This window comes from Pleurodeles waltl, chromosome 10 (genome assembly GCF_031143425.1).
Source record: "Pleurodeles waltl isolate 20211129_DDA chromosome 10, aPleWal1.hap1.20221129, whole genome shotgun sequence".
In the NCBI taxonomy this organism is placed as follows: domain Eukaryota; kingdom Metazoa; phylum Chordata; class Amphibia; order Caudata; family Salamandridae; genus Pleurodeles; species Pleurodeles waltl.
This window is the reverse complement of record NC_090449.1, coordinates 848,360,972-848,385,401: the sequence shown is the minus strand read 5'-3', so window position 1 is coordinate 848,385,401 and position 24,430 is coordinate 848,360,972. Positions and strand designations below refer to the sequence as shown.

Here is a 24,430-nt window from a genome sequence, read left to right as displayed (position 1 = left end):
ATATCCAACTTCCGAAGCGGGTGATGCCCTACTCCCCGTGACACCCATTATAGGAAATACCTCTATTGCAACACCTTTGGCGATGGTACAACTTCACTCCCTGGGAGATTGGTGAGGTACGTTGTTCATGGGATCTGTACAGTGATGGGTTGCTGTTGTCCTTCCAGGACCTTATGGGAGCACATGGCCTGGACCCAGGACAATTTCTTGCCCATAATGCGGTGAGCACAGTGATTGGCAAACTATGGCATTTGGGGCAAGCTAAACCTCCTACCCACAGCGGGCTACACTGCATACTATCACAAGGACAGAACCGCAAAGCAATCTCAGCACTATATTTAGCACTAGGAGAACCTCAGATTATCCGTCACCCACAAAGAAAAGCCAGATGGACAATTCAATTATTTACACCAAACATACTTAACACTACATCGTTTACATAGGATATTTCCAGGCTCCTCATCCCACTGCCCAAGGTGTAGGCACGATAATGCCACTTTTTTACACATGACTTGGGAGTGCCCTGTATTACACCCCGTATGGTTCCGAGTCTTACTGTATGTGTCAGAGATTATAGATACGCCTCTTCCATTAGACCCACTGCTTTGTCTTCTAGGGCTGGCAAAAAGGACTAAGACAAAGAAACATTATTTAAAATGTGTAGACTTAGCATTAATATTGTTTAAAAGGCTCATCGCCATGTCATGGAAGGCATCACAACCATACAATATTGACAACTGGCTGCATGTAACCTTGAGATGGACCACCACAGAAACTGATGCAGTAGTACGCAATTATAGACCCCTGGGTGGGAATGGGGTTGCCACAATGTGGGACTCTTACGTACTCAAACTAACTGACATACAAGCTTCACAAGCAACTGCTAAGACCAAAACCCAGAACATACTCCCAACAGAAGCAGCGCCTCAATCGCCCTCACCACTAGCGCTGCCCCAATGATGGCTTTGATCAGACTCTTCCTTATACATTGCAATCCGAGGCATGATTCTCCCCATAATCCCCACAAACAATGACACCACAAACCTGACGCGAGGTGGGAGAAGTCGTTGTTCTCCCTGCCTCCCCCCCACTGCGCTGTTCCTACGACGCAGAACCCCCTCCTGAGGCGGAGACATTTTTGCCATCTCACACCCCACCAGACCAGACACTGGTATAGTTGTTACTAACCCCCTGTTGAAGCCCCCTATCTCCTACCATCGGTGGAAGTTTTCAACATGCATATATACTAAAGATGATGGGATGACACATATTATTGACACAAGGCATCGGTTATGAGCTAATACCCAGAAATCCAAGTTTATCTACGCAAGCAATAGGTGATTAGACCGGCTTATATATGTTGATATGTCAGATATTATGCTCACCAATTAAATAAATGTTATAGCCATATGTTTGTTGAATGTCGTCGATGTTGATCCATGTTGATGGTTGTTTCCATCCCTATATAGAAAACTCAATAAAAATACTTCAAAAATATATATGGATTTATTCTTCATTTTTCAGACAGGACATATAATATTCGTCAACTGTTAAAGAAAGATGTGAAGTTTGTATGGAACATGAAATGTGAAATGGAATTCAAGGATATTAAGGAGGTGTTGACGAAGGTACCTCCTTTGGGAGAGTTTGACCCAAAATTGAAATGCACAGTCACAACAGATGCTACTAATAAAGGGTTAGGTGCGGTGATATCGCAGGGAGATTCTAAAGGGTAAGAGAGACTCATTCTTCTTGCCTCCTGTACATTGTCACCAAGTGAAACAAAATATTTCATTATTGAAAGAGAAGCATTTGCATATGCATGGGCATTAGACCATTTTTGATCATTTATTTGAGGTAGGTCAGTGACCATAAAATGTAACCACAAACCATTAGTCAAATTATTGACTACAGAAGGGTATGTGAATGCTTCAGCAAGAATGGCAAGATTATCTATATGAATGAAGGACTATTCATACAACATTGTGTATATGCCAGGTAGAGAGAATGTAATGGCAGATTGTTTGTCATGATTTACGATGCCATTAGAGGTGCGTGAGGATGACCCTTGGAGTGATTTTAAGGTTGCTTTAGTTCATGATTCTGGGGAACCGACAAGAAAGAGGAAAGAATGGGAAATGGAACAGGAAAAGGATGCGGTATTACAAAGGGTGCTGAGATACTTGTGTGAAGATTGGCCTAGGAAAGAACAAATCTCAGTAGAACTTAAACCATTTTGGGAGGTAAGATCGGAATTGTCTGTTGAGAACAGGGTAGTTTTAAGAGGCAACAGGTTAGTAGTTCTACCATATGGATTACGAAGTATGATGTTGAGCTTGTGCCTTGAAGGACATTGTTTTGTAGTAAGGACTAAGGCAGTAGTAAAAGGGGTGTTCTGGTGGCCAGGAATGGACAAGGCTGTCGAAAGATTTGTGAGGACGTGTGAGCTTTGTTCTAACGCAGACAAATCTATATGTACTTTGAACCCCACTATGAGTAAGTGTCTTATTCCAGAACAGCCTTGGGAATGTGTGGCAGTAGACATATTGGGCCCGGTAGGGGAATTCCAAGAAAATGTGATTGTGTTGATAGATTTGTTTACCAAGTAGCCTGAGATAGAAATTGTGAAAAGAGTAGACGCATTGACAGTATTGGAATTTATGGATGGAGTTTTTGTTTCAGAAGGACCTCCGGCTCTGGTATTAAGTGATAATGGAGTGCAATTTACTTCGAATATTGCAAAGAAATATTTTGAGAGAGTTGGGGTGAAACACAAAACTACTTCACTCTATAATCCCAGTGGAAATGGAACTGTAGAAAGATTTTGGGGGTGATTCTAACCCTGGCGGTCGGTGATAAAGCGGCGGCCAACCCGCCAACAGGCTGGCGGTCCAAAAAATGGAATTCTGACCCTGGCGGGAACCGCCAACACAGCCCGCCACATTAACAATCCGACCGCCACGGCGGGACAAACAAACAGCGCGGCGGTCACCGCCAACAGGCAGGCGGCAGACAATGTACCGCCCACACCATCACGACCCACCAATCCGCCACCTTTTCCGGGGCGGGAGCACCGCCGATAAAAACACGGCGGAAACAGACTACGAATGTGAAAACGCTCACCTCTACGCACTCCACGAGTACGGAGGACAGCATGGAACCCGAATTGAACATCATACCTGCTCTCGTATACCTGCTCATCTACCACGAGTACGAACTCCGGCGCAGACGTCAACGGTGAGTACAGCGCCTACGACACACGGGAGGGGGGAGGACGAAAGGTTACGGTCACACACATATGCAACCCCCCCTCCCAATATGTACACACCAATGCAGAGCAACAAGTCACAGTGACACCACCCAAACCCCGTAAAAAATGCAATGACATTTCAAAATTGATAATAAATATTTATGTCCAAAATAGACTCCGATAAGTATTGGTCAACTAGCCAGAATATTTACATTTAAAAAGTCTATACACACAGCAGTGGACAACTGAAGAAATCAGTCCTGCACATTTTACGTATTAACGATTTGTCCGTGGGCCAAAGTGTAGCAACACAAGGGCAAAGCCCACACACAAGACCTGAGTCCTTTGGAGAGAACACTGCAGGGGCATCTGATGACAAAACTACAGGCACCTGAGGGGGAAGGGAAGGGGGGTGCACCTCAGCCACATGAGTCCACGACGCCAGACCCACGAAGGGGCCACCATGCCCACTGCCATATCCTGGGGAGTGCAAAGCCACAGTCTCTCAATGTCTCTACAGTGGTTGGATTGCCCACTGCCATATCCTGGGGAGTGCAAAGCCACAGTCTCTCAATGTCTCTACAGTGGTTGGATTGCCCACTGCCATATCCTGGGGAGTGCAAAGCCACAGTCCATCAGGTGGAGGAATTGCTCCACTGGTCAAGGAGGATGCATGATGGCCACAGTGAACCGTGAACTGTGTTTGCAGGAAGGGCCCAGCGGAGCGGTGCTTGACAGGAAGGGCCCAGCGGAGCGGTGCTTGAGACGGCGGGGCCCAGCGGAGCGGTGCTTGACAGGAAGGGCCCAGCGGAGCGGTGCTTGACAGGAAGGGCCCAGCGGAGCGATGCTTGAGATGGCGGGGCCCAGCGGAGCGGTGCTTGACAGGAAGGGCCCAGCGGAGCGGTGCTTGACAGGAAGGGCCCAGCGGAGCGGTGCTTGAGACGGCGGGGCCCAGCGGAGCGGTGCTTGACAGGAAGGGCCCAGCGGAGCGGTGCTTGAGACGGCGGGGCCCAGCGGAGCGGTGCTTGACAGGAAGGGCCCAGTGGAGCGGTGCTTGAGACGGCGGGGCCCAGCGGAGCGATGCTTGAGACGGCGGGGCCCAGCGGAGCGGTGCTTGAGACGGCGGGGCCCTCTTCAGCGGTGCCTGTCTTCACGGCGGGGCCCTCTTCAGCGGTGCCTGTCTTCACGGCGGGGCCCTCTTCAGCGGTGCCTGTCTTCACGGCGGGGCCCTCTTCAGCGGTGCTCTTCTGCACGGCGGGGCCCTCTTCAGCGGTGCTCTTCTGCACGGCGGGGCCCTCTTCAGCGGTGCTCTTCTGCACGGCGGGGCCCTCTTCAGCGGTGCTCTTCTGCACGGCGGGGCCCTCTTCAGCGGTGCTCTTCCAGTAAGTCTAGGGAGCCAGAGCTGGGCTGGACACCCTGCTCACTCGCCTTCCGACCGTGCAGTGGCAGGCCCCTTCGGGGACAGAGTCCTGGGCCCTTTGCTGTCGTCCCTTGCAGGCGGGATGGGGCTTGCGGAGCCCTCCTGCTCCGCGCTCCTGATGGATGACCTCTCCGCCCTGCTGCCCTTTCGCTCCTTAGATGGGGCTCTCGGGCCCTTGCCTCCCCTGGCTGTTGTGGCAGGTGAAGTGGCCGTTGTTGGCTCCTTGGGGGCAGCCGTCTCAGTCCTCTCACGGCGGCCCTTCAGTTTACGTGTCCTCTTGCCTGGGGGTGGGCTGGATGTCCCCTTGCTGCTCAGTGAAGTGTCATTGCCGCCAAAGGGTGGACTCCAGAAGCCATGCACCACTTGGACACTCGAAGCTGGGCTGGTGGTGGCTGAGGTGCTCTTGGGACTCTTAACCGATGGAGGGGGTGGGTCAGGGGAGGGAAAGAGGTTAAGATTAGAGAGGTAATATTTCTTAGGACCAAGGTAAAGGGTAGGAGTAGTGGTGATGGAAGTGGAGGAAGAGGATGTGGTTGTAGGAGAGTCAGGTGTGCTGTCTTTGGGTGCAGGTGACTGAGACGTAGGCTGTCGTGAGGTGGTTGGCTGTTGTTTGGGTGTCTGCCTGCGTTTATGTGACTTGGAAGAGGGGGTGACAGACACAGTGGGAGAGGACACAGGGGACGTGTAGATGGCAGTGGGGGTGGTGACTGCACGTGTGAGGACTGTAGTGGAGGGTGTGCTGGTGATGGAAGCACTGGCTGATGGTGGTGTGCATGCAGGTGTGAGAGTAGACGTCACAGGGAGGGAGGAGGAAGACGACGAGGAGGGGGACACAGAGGTGGTAGTGACTGTTGGAATGTCTGCATCTGGGTGTTGCTGGGGTGAATGCTTGTGTGTCCTGTGGTGCTTGTGTCTGGATGATCTGGCCTTGGGTGTTGAGGTGTGTGCAGGCTGGTCTGATGGTGTGGATGGGATAGGCTGAGGAACAGGAGACAGAGAAAGGGTGGAGGCAGTTAGAAGAGGGAGACTGGAGACAGGGACAATGGCTGCCGTCAGTGCTGAGGCCAGAGCAGTGAACGATCGTTGATGGGCAGCCTGACCCGAATGAATGCCCTCCAGGTAGGCATTGCTCCAATGCACCTCCCTTTCCACCCCCTGGATGGCATTCAAAAGGGTAGTCTGCCCAACAATGAGTGTCCTCACGAGGTCAATGAGCTCCGCACTGAGGGCAGCAGGGGTAACTGGGGCAGGGGCTGAGGTGCCTGGGGCGAAGGAGACGCCCGCCTTCCTGGCCGAGCGGGCACGGAGCGAAGGCTGAGGGGCTGCTGGGAGGGCGGAGCTGGAGCGCTGGGTGGCGGCTGTACCTGTGGAGGCGGGGGGCCCGGATGTTGCCGCCACCGCTAGGGAGCTCCCAAACGAGGACGTGTCCGTGTCGCTGGTGTCTTCACCGGTCCCCGTTGTGGTGCTCCCCTCGCCCTCCGGATCACTGGTGCCCTCGGTGTCTGTTCCAGTGCCCACTGGGGCCTTGTGACTTGCAGCTCCCTCGTGCTCTGACGCCAATTCTCCTCCGCCTGATGATGCTAATGCGCAAGAAGACAAAGAATAAGGGTGGGGGGAGAAATAAAACAAAGTTGAGTGCATGCCTTGTCAATACCGTTGGCGGAGAGGACAGACACAGGTGCCTCATGCACTAAGCTGTGAAATTGGGGTACACTACTCAGTACTTCTGACTAGGCCAACAGGTCTAGGGACAACAGACGCGCACATGGGTGATGCAGGACCATGGATAGCTGTACTTGGCACCCTACAGAGGTGGGGGGCGGGGGCACAGGGCCATGTCTAAGGGAGGGGACTACACTACAGAAAGCGCCCTGGCCTAGTGTCACCCACAGCCCTCCTCCCCCACCCAGACGCCTCAACTGCGCTTAAGGATAGCAGAATGTGCAGGTACTCACCCCCTTGTGTCTGCTGTGATGTCCTCAAGCGCCCATCCAAATCAGGGTAGGCCACCGACAGGATCCGGGACATCAGGGGGGTCAGGGTACGACTGGCACCCCTCCTAGGTCGGGAGGCCATCCCCAGCAGTGACTCGGCGGTCTTTCGGGTTCCGCGGCGGATGTCCTCCCACCTCTTGCGGCAGTGGGTGCCCCGTCTGGTGTAGACCCCCAGGGCCCGGACTTCCTTGGCGATGGCACGCCAAATGTCGATTTTCTGATGGGCGCTCACCTGTTTGACATGTACAGGGTGGGAAAGAGAAAACGTGATATTTCGGCATGTTTAGAGTACATGCCCCCCCCTCCCCAACCTTGCCATGTGGCCCATTCTCTCATCTGTCGTGCGTTGCACTCCTCATTTTCTCCCCACCCCAACAACTTACATCCACCCCATGCCACACAGGCATAACCCATTCAATGTGCACTCAGTGTACTCACCTGTTGGTCTGGAGGACCGTAGAGTAACGCATACTGGGGGAGGACCCCATCCACTAGTTTCTCCAACTCTTCAGACGTGAAGGCAGGGGCCCTTTCCCCAGTCGCAGCAGCCATTGTCACTTCCAGACCGAGGTCACAGCAGCACTTGCAGTATAGGTCCTCTCCTGTGGATGATCAGGTATCGAGTGATTAAGCAGATAGAAAATGGCGGTCACGGCCGCGGCGGTGCGTACCGCGGCGGTGCGTACCGCGACCGCCGGCGCACATCGTCATTGGCTCCTGAATCCCATAGGGTTCAATGTTAACCAATGCAGCTTCGTACAGCGGGCTTCGACCGCCTACCGCCACGGTGTGCCACGCCAGCGCATTGACCTCACATCCCATTGTCCCACTTCACCGGTCAGGCAGCCGCCATTTCAAGGGCCCACATGGCTTAATTTCAACTGCGTCACACAGGCCTAGGCCTTGCATTGGCACACATGCAAACATAGCAATCCATACCTTTTTGTGTACTGTGCAAGCTGTGGTGAACGTACCTGTGAGTTGATTGACTCTGTGCTCCATATTCTCCTTCCTAGGCACCGTCCGCTGGGACTTGCGATGAGAAGGAGGAATCCTCGCGTGTACCGGCCGCTGGTGGACCTGTCGACAATGGAGGAACGCCATATTATACTACGATACCGACTTGACCGTGCCACTATCCATGAACTGTGTGCCCAGCTTGAGCCAGCCCTGATGTCCCCCATCCGCCATCCCACAGGAATTCCCCCTCTAGTGCAGGTTCTGTCAGTCCTCCATTTTTTGGCTAGTGGCTCATTCCAGACAACAGTGGCCATGTCATCAGGAATGTCTCAGCCTATGTTTTCAAAGATTTTGTCCAGAGTGTTGTCTGCCCTCATGAGGAGCTACATCATTTTCCCAGAGGAGGATGATTTGCCTACAGTGAAGGGTGATTTCTATGCCCTTGGACATATCCCCAACATCATTGGTGCCATTGATGGGACCCATGTGGCTTTAGTACCCCCAAATGACGATGAGCAGGTGTACAGAAACAGGAAAAATTACCATTCTATGAATGTCCAGGTGGTCTGTTTGGCAGACTAGTACATCTCTCATGTTAATGCCATGTTCCCTGGGTCAGTGCATGACGCGTATGTGATGCGTAATAGCAGCATCCCCTATGTGATGGAACAGCTACAGAGACAGCGTGTGTGGCTAATAGGTGACTCTGGTTACCCCAACCTGCCGTGGCTACTGACCCCAGTGAGGAATCCCCGTACCAGGGCAGAGGAATGGTACAATGAGGCCCATGGGCGAACTAGGAGGGTCATAGAAAGGACATTCGGCCTCCTGAAGGCCAGGTTTAGGTGCCTGCATATGACAGGTGGATCCCTAATGTACTCACCAAAGAAGGTGTGCCATATCATCGTGGCCTGCTGTATGCTTCACAACCTGGCTTTGCGACGCCAGGTGCCTTTCCTGCAGGAGGATGGTCCAGATGGTGGTGTTGTAGAAGCCGTGGAGCCTGTGGAGAGTGAAGAGGAGGAAGACGACGGGGAGAACACAGACAACAGGGAAACTGTTATACAACAGTATTTTCAGTAGCACACAGGTAAGATTCACCCACGCCATTTCCCATTTACTTAGAGCCTCATGCATCTCTACTTTCTGTATTTCCCACCAGCTCTTTTAAACAAACTTGTTTATTTTCCCTTCCCTTCTCAGTGCTTTATGACTCAGAGCCTGACTTCTGCGTGGTTTGCCCATGAACTACAGCGTATTGACATTGGTATGTTGTCATCACTAATTGACATCACATATATTGAACTGTTATGTGTAATACTGTTGATGAGAATACAGCATGACTCCAAACCTTTTTCTGTGCAAAAATTGTTTTATTTTTTGTGCTTAGATATTTGTACATGATAGTGAAACGGTGATGGGTGGGGGTGGAGTAATGTCCATGGCAGAGTCCAGTACTCAGTCTGATAGGTGCATTGTCCATATGCCTGTGGAAGGATGGAGCAGGGGCTGTTTAAGGTTGGACAGGGTGGCAATGTGGGACAGTGGGATGACTTCAGGGGGTATCTCATGCTGGTGGGGGTCTTGGCATCCTACTCTGTCTTTTTTTTGGATCTCAGGCTCCTCTTGCGGGCAGGTTGTTCCTCAGCAGGAGGTGGGGTTCTGGTGGCCTGTCGTTGTGGTGGGGCCTCCTGTCCACTAGCGCCGGCGGAGGTGGTAGGCTGTTCCTGGCTAGTGACAGGGGCCCTGTGTGGTGCCACATGGTCCCGCAACGTGTCTTCTATCCTGTTGAGGGCCTGGACTATGGTCCCCATGGCGGTAGCGATGTTCCTGAGTTCATTGCTGAACCCCATATCCGTTCCTCCTGCTGTGCCTGGATCTCGGTGAACCTGGCCAGTACCGTCGCCATCGTCTCTTGGGAGTGGTGGTATGCTCCCATGATGGTGGTGAGGGCCTCTTGGAGAGTGGGTTCCCTGGGCCTCTCCTCCCCCCCCTGTCGCACGGCAGCCCTCCGAGTTGCCCTGTTTCCCCCGGCCTCTGTCCCCTGGACGGTGTGCCCACTACCACTTCCCCCAGGTCCCTGTTGTTGTTGGGGTGGTGGGTTAGCCTGGGTGCCCTGTAGTGGCAGACACACCGCTGATTGACCTGTCCTAGAGACAGAGGCATGGGCCCGCTGGGTGGGAGCTGTGCTGTTGTTCCCAGAGGGGGTTGGGTCTGCTGTGGCCTCTGTCTGTGTGTGGGGTACCCACTGCCCAGAGGTCCCTGATGGTCCGGGCTGGTCATCAGGTTCCAGGTCGTCAGAGCTGCTGTCATCACTGGGGGCCTGTTCCGGGGGTGGGATGGACATTTCTGGACCCTCCTGACCGGTGTGTTGGCGTTCGGGTCCTGCATGGGGTGAGAGAGTATGGTTATTGTTTCTGTGTGTGCAATTGCGTGCGATTTATGGGTGCCCTTATCCCCCAGTACAGGCATTCCCTTGGGGGAGGTGTTGTGAGGGTGGTTTGTGGGGGGGGGATGGATATGTGCAGTGGTCATGCTTAGGTGATGGGTGTCCATTGTTTGTGGTGGCATGCAGGGGTTGGTGTTTGGGTTGGGTGGGTTGTGCTGGGGAGACATTCTCAGGGAGGATGTGTGCTGGGGGGTTGGGGGTGAGGGTGAGGGTGGGGGTGGGGGTGTGGGTTGGCATGCTGGTGGGGTAGGGTGGATGAAGTAGTTGAGATTTGACTTACCAGAGTCCATTCCTCCGCCTACTCCAGCGAGCCCGTCAGGATGCAGGATGTTCAGGACCTCTTGCTCCCATGCTGTGAATTCGGGTGGGGTTGGTGGGGGTCCGCCGCCAGTCTTCTGCACCGCGATGTTGTGTCGCGACACCATCGAGCGCACCTTCCCCCGTAGGTCGTTCCAGCGTTTGCGGATGTCGTCTCGATTCCTGGGATGCTGTCCCACCGCGTTGACCCTGTCCACAATCCACTGCCATAGCTCCGCCTTCCTGGCTATAGTGGTGTGCTGCACCTGTGAGCCGAAGAGCTGGGGTTCAACTCTTATGATTTCCTCCACGATGACCCGGAGTTCTTGGTCCGAAAACCGTGGGTGCCTTTGGGGTGCCATGGGGTGGTGTGGATGAGGTGTGGGGTGGTGTATGTGGTGATGAGTGTGTTGGTGTGTGGTTCTTTGTGCTTCTATGTGGTGTGTGTGATCTTGTAGTGTGCCTCTGTGTGTATAGCTCTCTATTCTCTGATGTGTCTCTCTCTCCTTCGTCTCAGATCTTTGGTAGTAGGGGTTTGTGGGTGATGTGGGTGTGTGTTTTATATTGTATTGGGTGTGTGGGAGTGGTGTGTGTATGTGTTTCAGGAGTGTGTCTTTCACATTGTCCAATGGGGTAGTGTTTTGTAAAGGTGTGTGTATTTTGACCGCGGCGGTGTGTACCGCCAATGGACTACCGCGTTTGAAAGACCGCCGCGTGATTTGTGGGTCGTAATGGCATGGGCGTATTTCTGTTGGCGTGGCGGTGGAGGTTTGGTCATCTCCAGTTTACCACTGGCCGCTGATGTGGCAGACTGCAGTGGAGGTCGGATTTTTGGAGGTTTGGCAGTTGTGGGTCAGAATGTCCGTAGCGGCTAACCGCGGCCCCGGCGGTATTGTGGCGGGCTTCTGACCGGCGGTAAGTGGCTTTTACTGCCGAGGTCAGAATGACCCCCTTTATCTGGTCGTGTAGTGAAGGGTATTATTCAAACAGCAATGAACAAACAGTGTGATTGGCATTTGGAGTTACAGAAGGCAGTGTGGGCATGCAGGGTTATGTGGAACCACACTACAGGATTAACTCCATTTGTGCTGATGAGAGGAAGAATGGCTAGGTGTAAGCTCAATCCTGCTTGGTTAAGGAATAGTGAAGTATAAATGTGGTCACCAGTGTCAGTACAGGAGAAATCCGAAAAGGGGCATGAACGGAGTAAAGCATACTATGATAAAATCAAAGGTGCTTATGAAGTACAAGTTAAAGTTGGAGATTGGGTGAAAGCTAAAAAACAGGTTGGGGACCGAAAGGGGAAAGTGCGTTTTTTGAATCACAGGAGGTGGTAGAAGTTTTACGAAACGCAGTCTGACTAAAGAATGGTAAAGTATGGAATTTGAGAAGAGTGTCTTTTTCTGGAAAAATAATGGAAGGGAATAAAGGAGGTGATCAAAAGAACTATGGCCCTGATTCTGACCTTGGCGGACGGCGGAGGCCGTCCGCCAAGGTACCGCCGCCAAATGACCGCACCGCGGTCAGAAGACCGCGGCGGCCATTCAGACATTTCCTCTGGGCCGGCGGGCGCTCTACAAAAGAGCGCCCGCCGGCCCAGAGGAAATGCCCCTGCAACGAGGACGCCGGCTCAGAATTGAGCCGGCGTAGTTGCAGGGGTGCGACGGGTGCAGTTGCACCCGTCGCGTATTTCAGTGTCTGCAAGGCAGACACTGAAATACTTTGCGGGGCCCTCTTACGGGGGCCCATGCCATTGGCATGGGCACTGCAGGGGCCCCCAGGGGCCCCGCGGCACCCCCGACCACCATCCTGTTCATGGCGGGTTTCCCGCCATGAACAGGATGGCGGTAGGTGGTGTCTGAATCCCCATGGCGGCGGAGCGGATTCCCCCGAGCAGCGGAAAGTCGGCAGGAGACCGCCGACTTTCCGCTTCTGACCGCGGCTGAACCGCCGCGGTCAGAATGCTCGTGGGAGCATCGCCAGCCTGTTGGCGGTGCTCCCGTGGTCGGTGGCCCTGGCGGCCACCGGCCGCCAGGGTCAGAATGACCCCCTATGTATGGATGGATGACAATGTAGATGTGAGAGGTACTGGAACATGGAAGGAAAACAACTTGAAATGCAGAAGAAGAATGTAGAGAAACAAAGTAAGGTGGACAATGATAATATGGAAAATATGGATGTGATTAAGAAAAGTGATGATGCAAGTAGTGGAAATGTTGGACAAGAGGTAGAGTTGGAGGATGATGTAAGTGGGGAAAATGTGGGACACAAGGAGTTGGAGAAATGTGAGGAGATGTTGGAAAGGGAAAGTGCTGCTGTTGGTGCTAAAAGGAAATGAGTTTTTCCATGATGGTTAAAGGACTACATAGTGTAATGGATTTTAGATTAGCACATTTTATTCTATTTTTTTAGGTTTTATAGGAATAATATCATTGTATAAGTTGGTTAAGTAATTGGGTATAAAGTGGGGGATGTGTTGTCTTACTTGTTATAATAATATCATGATTGGAATATGGTGTTAAATGACATGGCGTGTGTTCGGTCAAACGGCGAGTTTGTGAGGAGAAGTTGCAGCGGTGATACGGAACAGACCTGTTTCCTGTTTATACCGTTTATCTCAATAAAAGATATTCATACAACGTTTGTGGAAGACCTCATATTTCCAGAAAGACAGAAGGAGATACATAACACTTATTCTCTTTTTTCAATTGCAGGAGGTCTGTAGTGAAACAAGGGGCTTTCTCTCCTGTGCGGGATATCTTCAGTGGCTAAACAGGCAGCACCACACTAACAGTGTTCTGTATCCATTTCTCAAAATTACTGTGGGCCTGTGTTGGAAGTTGGCTCTGTATATACTATCTCAAATTGAGAGATAGTGTGCATAGAGTCCAAGGGGTCCCCTTAGAGGTTGATAGTGGCAAAATTAGATAATACTAATGCTCTATTTTGTGGTAGTGTGGTCAAGCAGTAGGCTTATCAGAGGGTAGTGTTAAGCATCTGTTGTACACACACAGGCAATAAATGAGGAACACACACTCAAAGACTTAACTCCAGTACAATAGGTTTTTATATAGAAAAATATATTTTCTTAATTTATTTTTTAGAACCACAAGATTCAAATCTGAGGTAAGTACATAAATGGAAGGTTCTTCACACATGTAAGTATAGAACTTTGATTAAAAACAGTAGTACACACTAGCTATTTTAAAAGTGGAAGCTGCAAAAATCAACAGTTCCTGGGGGAGGTAAGTATTGGTTAGTTTTTCAGGTAAGTAAAGCACTTACACAGTCAGTCTCCTGGGCATAGACAGCCCACTGTTGAGGGTTCAAGACAACCCCAGAGCCACAGTACCAGCAACAAAGGGCCGGTCAGGCGAAGAGGCCAAAGATGGCCCAAAACACATAGGCGCCTATGGAGAACAGGGGTGCTCCGGTTCCAGTGTACTAGCAGGTAAGTTCCTGCACCCTCGGGGAGCAGACCAGGGGGGTTTTGTAGAGCACTGGGGGAGGGACACACAAGCACACAAAACACACCCTCAGCGGCACAGGGGTGGCCGGGTGCAGTGTGCAAAGTAGGTGTCGGGTTTCCCATAGAGAACAATGGAGGGACCCCGGGGTCACTCTGGTGATGCAGGCAGGGCACAGGGGGGCTTCTTGGGCCAGTGACTGACTAGGCTAGGATGAGGGCCACCTGCTGGTCACTCCTGCACTGGTAGGTGATTCCTCTTGGTCCTTGGGGCTGCGGGTGCAGTGTTTGGTCCAGGCACTGGGTTCCTTTGTTACCAGGCCGTCGCGGTCAGGGGGAGCCTCTGGATTCTCTCTGCAGGCATCACTGTGGAGGTGCAGGGAGGTCGACTCAGGGTATCCACATCGTTGGAGTTGCCTGGGAGTCCTCTCTGCGTGGTTGGTTACTCCAAACTCGAGCCAAGGCCATTGGGTGCAGAGTGTGAAGACTCACGCTTCTGGCGGGAAGTGAGAGTCTTTTTAAATTTGCTTCCTGGTTGCTGTTTCTGGGCAGAGCCGCTGTCCTCGGGAGGTTCTTGGTAATTTGGGTTCAGGTCAGTCCTCTGAGTCCTCAGAGGTCACCGGTCCCGCTGGATGCGTCGATGTACAGGTTCTTTGAGTCTGCAGACAGGCAGGTGGGTCAGGTTCCAAGTCAGTTGGTGTCTCCGTCCTCTCTGCAAGGCTTTCAGGTCAGCAGTCCTTCTTGTTGTTGTAGGTTGCAGGAATCTGATTTCCTGGGTTCAGGGTCGCCCCTAAATACTAAATTTAGGGGGGTGTTTATGTCTGGGGGGCAGTACCCAATGGCTATTGTCCTTGAAGGTGGCTACACCCTCCTTGTGCTTCCTCCCTGAGGGGAGGGGGGCACATCCCTGTTGCTATTGGGGGAATCCTCCAAAACCAAGATGGAGGATTTCTTAAGGCAGGGGTCACCTCAGCTCAGGACCCCTTAAGGGCTGTCCTGACTGGTGCGTGACTCCTCCTTATTTTTCTCATTATCTCTCCTGGACTTGCTGCCAAAAGTGGAGGCTGTGTTCGGGGGCAGGCATATCCACTAGCTGGAGTGCCCTGGGGCATTGCAGCACCAAGCCTGAGCATTTGAGGCTCACTGCTAGGTGTTACAGTTCCTGCAGGGGGGAGGTGCAAAGTAAGTAGGTAAGTAGGGTAAGTATAGGTAAGTATTTAATTTTTTTAATTGAAGTGCCATTAGGGGCCCAAATGCAGTTTTGCTTCAAAAAGTATAAATATGGGCCAAAGTGCTTTCAATACATTTATTGAATATACACTCATATTTTTGTACAATGAGACAGGGGGCCTGGCCCTGGTCCCAGCTGGGCGTGGATGGGTGCTGATGGGCTTACCTGTGGCGCACCTGCGATGCAACCGCTACACGCGTCCGCTGTACATCTGCACCCTGGAGCACATTAAATAGCCATGCCGGGCAAGCGAGAAATTAAAGCACTAACAAAAATGGTGCAAAACAATGGAAACCAGTTGAGGCACTAAACACAGCCCAACCTGAATGCCCCAAACAACAATATCTGCCTTATCCTAATTAAAGATCTTAAAAATGGTTAGCAAAGCGGAAAAATTAAAAGGTTTGAAAGTTTTTAAATACCAGTCTTCTAGCAGCAGTAATGAGTGCACCTCTGCTCTTGCGTCTGCATCCCGAAGCACATTAAATGGTCGGGAGAGAGACTAGAGCGCTAACAAAAATTGTGCCCAACAATGGAAACCAGGTGAGGCACTAAACACAGCCTAATCTCAATTCCCCAAACAACAATATCTGCTGTCCCATAATTAATGATCTTAAAAAATAAAAAGGTTTGAAAGTTTTGAAAACACTACTTTTTAAAATATCATCTATCTAGCAGCAATAACGAGTGGTAGGGAGTTCCTGCACCTCTGCCCTGTAAAAGGCCTGTTATTGCGCTAAGGGGATTAGTCAGAACAATTCAGATAGAACATTAAAATGGCATATTGTATCCTCTCTTCTTTACAGTAGAACAAATACATTTACCAGACACCTATGCTCAATGCAATCAATGCACTAGATCAAAGGACATATGGATCAGACTAAAATACTTATGAGTCCAACAGCTTTCTGTGTGATAATACTGGGCCAAGGAAATACCTGTATCCTATGGTTTGGTATTTCCGGGGTGCTTTATTCCTCCATCATTCTGCATCATGTAGAACCGAATGAAGAGTAATACAGTAAAACCAAACCTATTCACTGTCACAAAATTCAAAATGTTGTGATGTTCTGTTGCACTTTTTTCACCTGATTTGTGCTTTTAAAAATAATTGTGTTAGAAAAACCACAGGGTGCCATATTGTCAAAAGGTTCTATAGTTACCACCTAATCCTCTAGACCACGACTGGGGTGATAGAGCTAGAGACTAACCATCCCCTCACATTGTCACTATGTTGAGACCTGTTAGGTGCCACTTGGTCAGACACAGAAATTTAGTTCTTCCATTGTGTGGTAATGTACAGTCTCGTCGTACATTGATTGAGCAACTAACCATGTGCAGCAGTCTCAGGGCACCTACTTTAATAGACTGCTTGATTCCGGGCAACCCGTACTCTCCCTTTGTCCCATGGCCACTAATCTTACAGTATGTGAGCACTATGAAACAGGCCTAATGGAACAAACAGACAATAAAAGCAATTCCCAATACAGGGCCACAGCATAGTTTTAATTGATACATTCAGGGATGATTAATAATGGCTGGCTGTGTTTGCATCTTTACAGTAGAATGTGCTCCAGAATTTGCGTTGTGCAGCAACCCTCAATTAATGGGAGGTGGGCGCAAGAGGACTGTGAAGATCCCGAGGGGGTGTGTGCCGTCCTTCTGTACCCCAAAAGATGCCACTTTTTCTACCTGAACTGTAAACGAGGTCCTAAGTATGAAAATAAGTCATCCTCCAATCTAAAAAGACAAAACAATTTAGAGAGTGCCCATTTTACAAAGGCACAGGGATAGGGTTCAGCCAAACCAATATAAAAGTTTTTCTCTGGACTTGTTAAATGAGGATGGTATTATCAACCTAAGAACAACAAATATAGCCTCAGTATCAAAAGTAACCAATTATGCTCTAACCACAATCTTTAGAATCTCCTGAATATTTAATAAAATACTATTGACATTTTTTTTAAATATAACTTATCATCCATTTGCCTAGATACATCATTCAAAATGTTTAGTCCAAATATAACATACAGAACAACTGTGTACAATCAAAGTGCTAAAAAAAGGTTATTGTGTCAACAAAGTATATAGGTGGCTAATTGACCTTTATCCCATCTTCTTCAAGACCAAACACTGAATTAAAACTAGGAGAAAACATGCAATATATATATCTCCATAAAAACAGTTGTGAAAACAGATACCTAAATACACACGGTTGGGTATACAATGTAGTTCCTGGTATATTTTTTTTATACAACCACATACATAAAAAAGTATGGACCTATTGCTATCATTGATTTATGCAGGAAGATGGTTTCTCATTGGACCCTTATTTTTCCAATCTGTAACCTTATCTTTTTAGTGTTCTTTTGTCTTTGGTTTACTATTGGTTCAATGGGAAACCATCTTCCTGTCTAAATCTATGATAGCAATAGGTCCGAGATTTTTTTTAAAAAGCAACAAAGGTTTATGTTCCTTTTGGACACTGACTTTAATGAGGTGAGCTCTAATTAGGCATAAATTACATCCATCCAAATAGGTGATTTTTAATATAGCATTAAAAAAATATGTTTTTTTTTTTTTTTCAGAAACATGGGGGAGCGTAATGGCAGCCTGCAAGACCTTTGCCAGTTCGTAAACTAGCAGATATGATACGCTGTGTGAACAGTGCCAAATAGACAGGTGAGACTTTTAGTTATAAGTCACAAACAGGAGGATTTATGGCACTTTTGTGGTAGAGAGCATATTAAAAACCTACTTAATACTGTATAATATAAGGTGAGTTATGAAATGGGTTCTTATGTTGTGCAGGTAATTGAAAATGCCATTTTAAGGAGACAATTTATTGACTCCCAGGATCTGCATCATCACAGCGGCGTTCTTGCTTGGCGCAGGAAAGGAACAGTAGACTTGCTAAAGTTGGTTTGCCCACATGAATTCTGAGCTGCTTGCTTTAAAATAACAAAGACTTCAATATTAGGTAAGACCTCGAGTGACATATATGGATTAATGATAACATATGTCCATCATTATAAAAGAATGAAAAAAACGCCTTTTATTCCTACAGTTTTTATTTTATCTCATTGGGAATGAAACAGACTGTTTGCATTATCATGGGTGAAGGGCAATACAAGTACAGCACCTTCAAAATACATGATATAAACTCCTGGAGAGTATCACTGGGTAAAGATAATATTATAATAAGTTAAAATGTAAAGGAAGAAAATTAAGGACGTTCATTAGGATTTTCTGATGGATATTTATGGGGAAAATATACGATAAATATATTAATTAGATATGTAAGAAATTAGGCATGGAAAAGAATAATATATATAAAAGGCATGTCTATTGATATGTATGCTTCTTTTGTCTTAATATGTGGTATGCATAAAGAATTATAGCAAGAACAACATTGTATACCCAACCATATGTGATTAGATGACTGTTTTTGCAACTGATTTTATAGAGATATATATATTTTATATTTCCTCCTAGTTTTATTTCAGTTATTGGTCCTGAAGAAGGTGGGATAGAGGTCAAGAAGTCATCAAAACGCTGCATTGACACAATAACCCTTTTTAGTACTTTGATTGTAAACAGTTGTTTTGTATGTTATTTTGTATGTTATTTTTGGATCAACGATTTTTGATGATGCATCTGATCCAATGGATAATAAATTACATCACCAAATGTCAATGCTATTTTATGTGTATTTTATTAAATACTAAATATTTCTGAGATTCTCAATATTGTGATTGGAGCATAATTGGTTACTTTTGAAATCAAAGTTATATTTGGTGTTCTTAAGATGATAATTAAGCATCCTCATAGTGAAAGATTGGATTTTAACAACAAGTCCAAGAGAAAAACCTTTGCATTGATTCTCTAATCTAAGACAAACATTTGTATTTGTGCTTTAAACTTTAAATGTAAATGTATATTCTTACCATGTTGCTGTTAAGGCCAATCCATACAGGCTTCATATACTTCAACATCTGTGTGGTTATAAATGATTGCGTGTAGGAATCTAAAATGCTGGCAAGTTCAGAGTCCTCTGCCTTGCAGTGTCTGCGTGCTTCATCCCATTTCATCTCAGAGCGTACAAATTTGTAGCTGCTGTTTCCATATTTGATAAAGTTAGACGGTGTAATGGTTGTTGGGTTATCAGGAAATGATGAACCTGGAACAGAAAGGAAAACATTTATAAATGTAACATTTTGGTTAGAAAACAAAAAGGTGCTGCTCACAAAATATTATGAACAATTATACTAAAATTAAAATGTGGATGTGGCAGCATAGCAAATATTTAGTATAAAAAATAAGGGACTAATGCAAGTCTTGAAATGTAGTGGAGTATTATTTCAAATCAAAACATTTATTTTTGATGAAATAAGATAAACATAAATTCAGTTTTTTGGAAGAAATATATTTTTATATTCTATTACATGTGAAAGGGAATGTATTGCTCTGTGGCTATCTAACTGGTCAGAAGATACAACCTAAAGTAAAACTAGAGTGCTTAGCATTCTAAATGCAGGTGTGTGTAGATGTTATTTCCCAAGGTGCAAAACATGTTTCTTGGGATTAATGGTACGTTTTGAGGTTTTTGTTCACTGTACGAGTAGGCACAAACCCCATAAGCATAAATTATTATGCTACCATCTAACAGTGTTGAAATGTAGTTGTGGAAATTCAAAGGCCCATATTTATACTTGGTTTGTGATGAATTAGTGTAATTTCTATCACAAACTTAACTTCATATTTATACTTTGGCATTGAACATGTCTAGCGCCAAAGTTATGAAGTTTACGTTGTTTTCTGGTGGGGAAAACCTATCTTGCGTCAATGAAATGCAAGGTAGGCGTTCCCATCCAGAAAAGGAAGATATGGCCTCTGCGCTATATTTATCCCCTGGTCTAAAATCCCGTGGGCATGGCCATTGGGGTGGTGGGCATGGCTCCTATCTTTACTAAGACAGAAGTCATGTCCATGGGGCTTGTGTGCTAGAAAATGGCGCTGCACTGCCTAGATGCAATTTTTTTGCCTCTAAACAGTGTAGTGTCATAATTTGGCACACAAGCCCCGGTTCCCCCTACACCTCCCCGGCCCTGTTAGCGTCCTTTACAAGGACGCAAATAGGGCCTTAGCACCAGCTAGTGCCATTCCATAAATATGGCACCCGTCCGGCATCATGGAATGGCACTAGCCGGCACTATACTCTTTGACGCAAACCTGCGCTAACGCAGGTTTGTGTCAAAAAGTATAAATCTGCCCAGAAGTGTCTGCTGTTGTAGCAATGTATTCATCCTCATGTACAACCTGTTCAAATTTGTATATTCCTTATTGCAAAGCATTTAATATTATGGTGAGCTCTAAGTAAATCCAGTGAGCTGTAAGCACAGCTTGCATTACTGGTGGTGGTTTTACCTGACCTTGTCAGTAAATTGCTTCCCTCACCGCACATCTTCGTCTGGTAGCTGTTGCCCCTTGACACTTTCAGCTCCTTAGTTAAAGGCCCTCCTCCACACACAGGCATCCGCCTGTGCCTCATCTCCGCTTTGTTGGTGCTCTCTGCCCTCTGTCCCTTCTGCTTTCTACATTTTAGCTCCTCTGCTCTTTTTCCACCTTTTCATCTATAACTGATTTCCTTCACTTTCCCTAATTTCGAATATTTTTTGCACATTTTTATTTTTTGTGCCCTTGCCGCTGCTCGTCCCTCACAGCCCCGCCCTCTTCCAGCACCGTTTTCCATATTCCCACCTCCCAGCTGTCCAGCCCTCCTCAACCACTACTTAATGACGGCGCACTGCTGGTGTGCCAAAGGTGCACCAAAGGCAAGCCTGTGTGCGATGGACCGTGCCCAGCGCCATGAACCATCTGGACCAACCAACGGTACAACTCTACCACCTTCCACACACTCAAACCCACATGGTCCACTGTCTGCCACCTTGCATCACCGCATACCCAAGGCCCGTTCACATGCCGGAACTGCGCCTTCCCCTCTCACCGCACACCAGACCCACCGACTGCACAACCTTCAAAAACTGGACGCGACCACCTCAGATGCATCCTACTCAACATCAGCTCCCTCAAATGACATGCCGTGGAGATCTGTGACCTGCTCAACTCAATCTCCCCCGATGTCACCTTCATTATGGAAACCTGGTTGAACTCCACCTCAGCCCTGGATATCGCAACCACCATCGCCAATGGCTACAAAATCATCCACAAGGACCCCGTCAACTAATCAGGAGGAGGCATTGACATCGTAAACAAAAACACCCTCCACCTCATAACCAACTCCAACAACCTCTCACCTGACATGGAAAACCTCCACTTCCAGATCCAGACCAACCTGAACACCACCCTCTGCGTCACCCTCATCTACTGACCCCCACAGACCCAGCCCCCCTTCAGCACAGCCATAGTCAACTTCATTGCTCACCATACTCTCACTTCAATGGATGACATCCTCTTTGTTGACCTCAACTACCACCTGGACAACCTCGAGGACAACAACACCTCATCCCTACTGGTGAACCTCGCCACCATCAGACTCAAACAACTGTTCACAACTCCAACCCACTTAGCAGGACTCATCCTCCTCGACCTCTCTGTGCATTTGACACAGTCTGCCACTCCACCCTCTGTGACAGACTACATGACGCCAGAGTCCGAGATAAAGCACTGGATTGGAACAGGTCCTTCATCACCCGAAGAACACAGAGTATCAGACTACCGCCGTTCACGTCAGTACCCAAAGACACATGCTGCAGTGTGCCCCAAGGACCTTCACTTAGCCCAACGCTTCCCAACATCTACATGGCCCGCTTGCCAAGATCATCAAACAGCACAGGCTAAATATAGTCTCCTATACTGACCACACCCAACTGATATTCTCCCTGCCCAAGGACTCTGCAAAGGCCAAGAGAAAGTTCCACAGCGGGATGAAAGGAGTCAACACCTGGATTGAGGCCAGCTGCCTCAAACCCAACATGGACAAGACAGGGATCCTCATACTCAGCTCCACCCCTTCTGCCTGGAACAATTCTTGGTGGCCCACCACTCTGGGAAACGCCCCAGCCCCCATGGACCAGGTATGCAACCTGGGCATTATCCTGGACTCCTCTCTATCCATGACCCGCCAAGTCAACGCCATCTCTTCGTCATCCTTTCACACCCTCCGACTCCTGCAGAAGAGTTTCAAGCTGTTTCCTTCTGAGGATAACAGTCACCCATGCACTTGTCACCAGCAAGCTGGACTACGGCAACAGTAAGGCAATTGTGTCATACTTACAGTTATCCCTTGTCTTGGATGCAATCAACAAATCATCAATGTACTGCACTAGAGTCGAGTTAACAGGCAGCACTAAGGATTCTAAATCCTTTTTCAATATCTGATTGAAGATGGACGGTAACTCAGAAAACCCTTGAGGAATTCTGCACCAACTGTATACCTTATCCAGGAATTTGAAACTGAATAAAAACTGGCTATCCTCGTGAAGAGGTATCGAAAAGAAGGCTGTGATAGGTCTACAACAGTGAACCATTCAGCATCACATGGAACCTGAAACACGATCACTGCTGGATTGGGCACTATGGGGCAACATTTTACCACAATCTTGTTTATTTTCCTCAAATCCTGCACAATTCAAACCTTCCCACAGGGCTTTTTCAGACCTATTATCGGTGAATTACATGGGCTGCTCAACACTTCCTTCAGGACTCCCTGTTTCACAAAGTCTGCAATTATCTGTGATACTTGAATAAGAACATCTTGTGCCATATGATACTGCGGAACCTGGGGAAACACTGCATTTGGCTTCACTTGCACTTTAACTGGTTCCACACCTTTTATCAGTCCCACTTCTTTTCCTGTCAAATCCCACACTTTCTCTGTCACCGTTCCCTGTAATTCGGCAGGTAGGTCAATCACGGTAAGCATCGGGAACAAGGTAATCAAAGGGTTATCTTCATTTGCAGTTCCTGTCTCTAACTCTGAGAACTGACCATCATTCCCTTCATCATCACTGTTTGTCTGCACCTCAATTCCGTCATTGGAACAGGTAATCGAACATTTTGTCTTGCACAGTAAGTCTCTTCCCAGTAGGGATACCGGACTCGAATCACAGACTACAAACTTATGCAGTCCTTGGAAGTTGCCGATCTCAACCTGCACTGGATCTGTAATCGGATTTGTCAGGTATTGGTTTGCTACTCCGACCACCCTTATGGTGTGCCCCGAAAGTGGTAATTTCGGTACCTCTGCACTTCTGACTGTAGAGCGTGTAGCTCCGGTATCAACCAAGAATGATACCTTGTTGTGAGAAAGTAGCCTCTTTCTAGCCTTGTTACCCCCACTTTTGGCCTGTTAGTGAGTATATGTCAGGGTGTGTTCACTGTCTCACTGGGATCCTGCTAGCCAGGGCCCAGTGCTCATAGGGAAAACCCTATGTTGTCAGTATGTTTGTTATGTGTCACTGGGACCCTGCTAGCCAGGACCCCAGTGCTCATAAGTTTGTGGCCTATATGTATGTGTTCCCTGTGTGATGCCTAACTGTCTCACTGAGGCTCTGCTAACCAGAACCTCAGTGGTTATGCTCTCTCTGCTTTCCAAATTGTCACTAACAGGCTAGTGACCAATTTCACCAATTCACATTGGCATACTGGAACACCCTTATAATTCCCTAGTATATGGTACTGAGGTACCCAGGGTATTGGGGTTCCAGGAGATCCCTATGGGCTGCAGCATTTCTTTTGCCACCCATAGGGAGATCGAACTATTCTTACACAGTCCTGCCAGTACAGCCTGAGTGAAATAACGTCCACGTTATTTCACAGCCATTTACCGCTGCACTTAAGTAACTTATAAGTCACCTATATGTCTAACCTTCACCTGGTGAAGGTTGGGTGCAAAGTTACTTAGTGTGTGGGCACCCTGGCACTAGCCAAGGTGCCCCCACATTGTTCAGGGCAAATTCCCCAGACTTTGTGAGTGCGGGGACACCATTTCACGCGTGCACTATACATAGGTCACTACCTATGTATAGCGTCACAATGGTAACTCCGAACATGGCCATGTAACATGTCTAAGATCATGGAATTGTCACCCCAATGCCATTCTGGCATTGGGGAGACAATTCCACGATCCCCCGGGTCTCTAGCACAGAACCCGGGTACTGCCAAACTGCCTTTCCGGGGTCTCCACTGCAGCTGCTGCTGCTGCCAACCCCTCAGACAGGTTTCTGCCCTCCTGGGGTCCAGGCAGCCCTGGCCCAGGAAGTCAGAAGAAAGGATTTCCTCTGAGAGAGGGTGTAACACCCTCTCCCTTTGGAAATAGGTGTGAAGGCTGGGGAGGAGTAA

General features: G+C 48.4%; 1 protein-coding gene across 1 annotated transcript in view; it reads right to left on the bottom strand.

The window, feature by feature from the left end:
- Positions 1-24,430, bottom strand: part of MRC1 (mannose receptor C-type 1) — a 705,818-nt gene that overhangs the window by 88,045 nt on the left and 593,343 nt on the right. Inside the window, exon 24 of the mRNA XM_069211541.1 lies at positions 19,015-19,247. Within this exon, the coding sequence (XP_069067642.1) occupies positions 19,015-19,247 (233 nt within the window). The remainder of the gene's footprint in view (positions 1-19,014; positions 19,248-24,430) is intronic.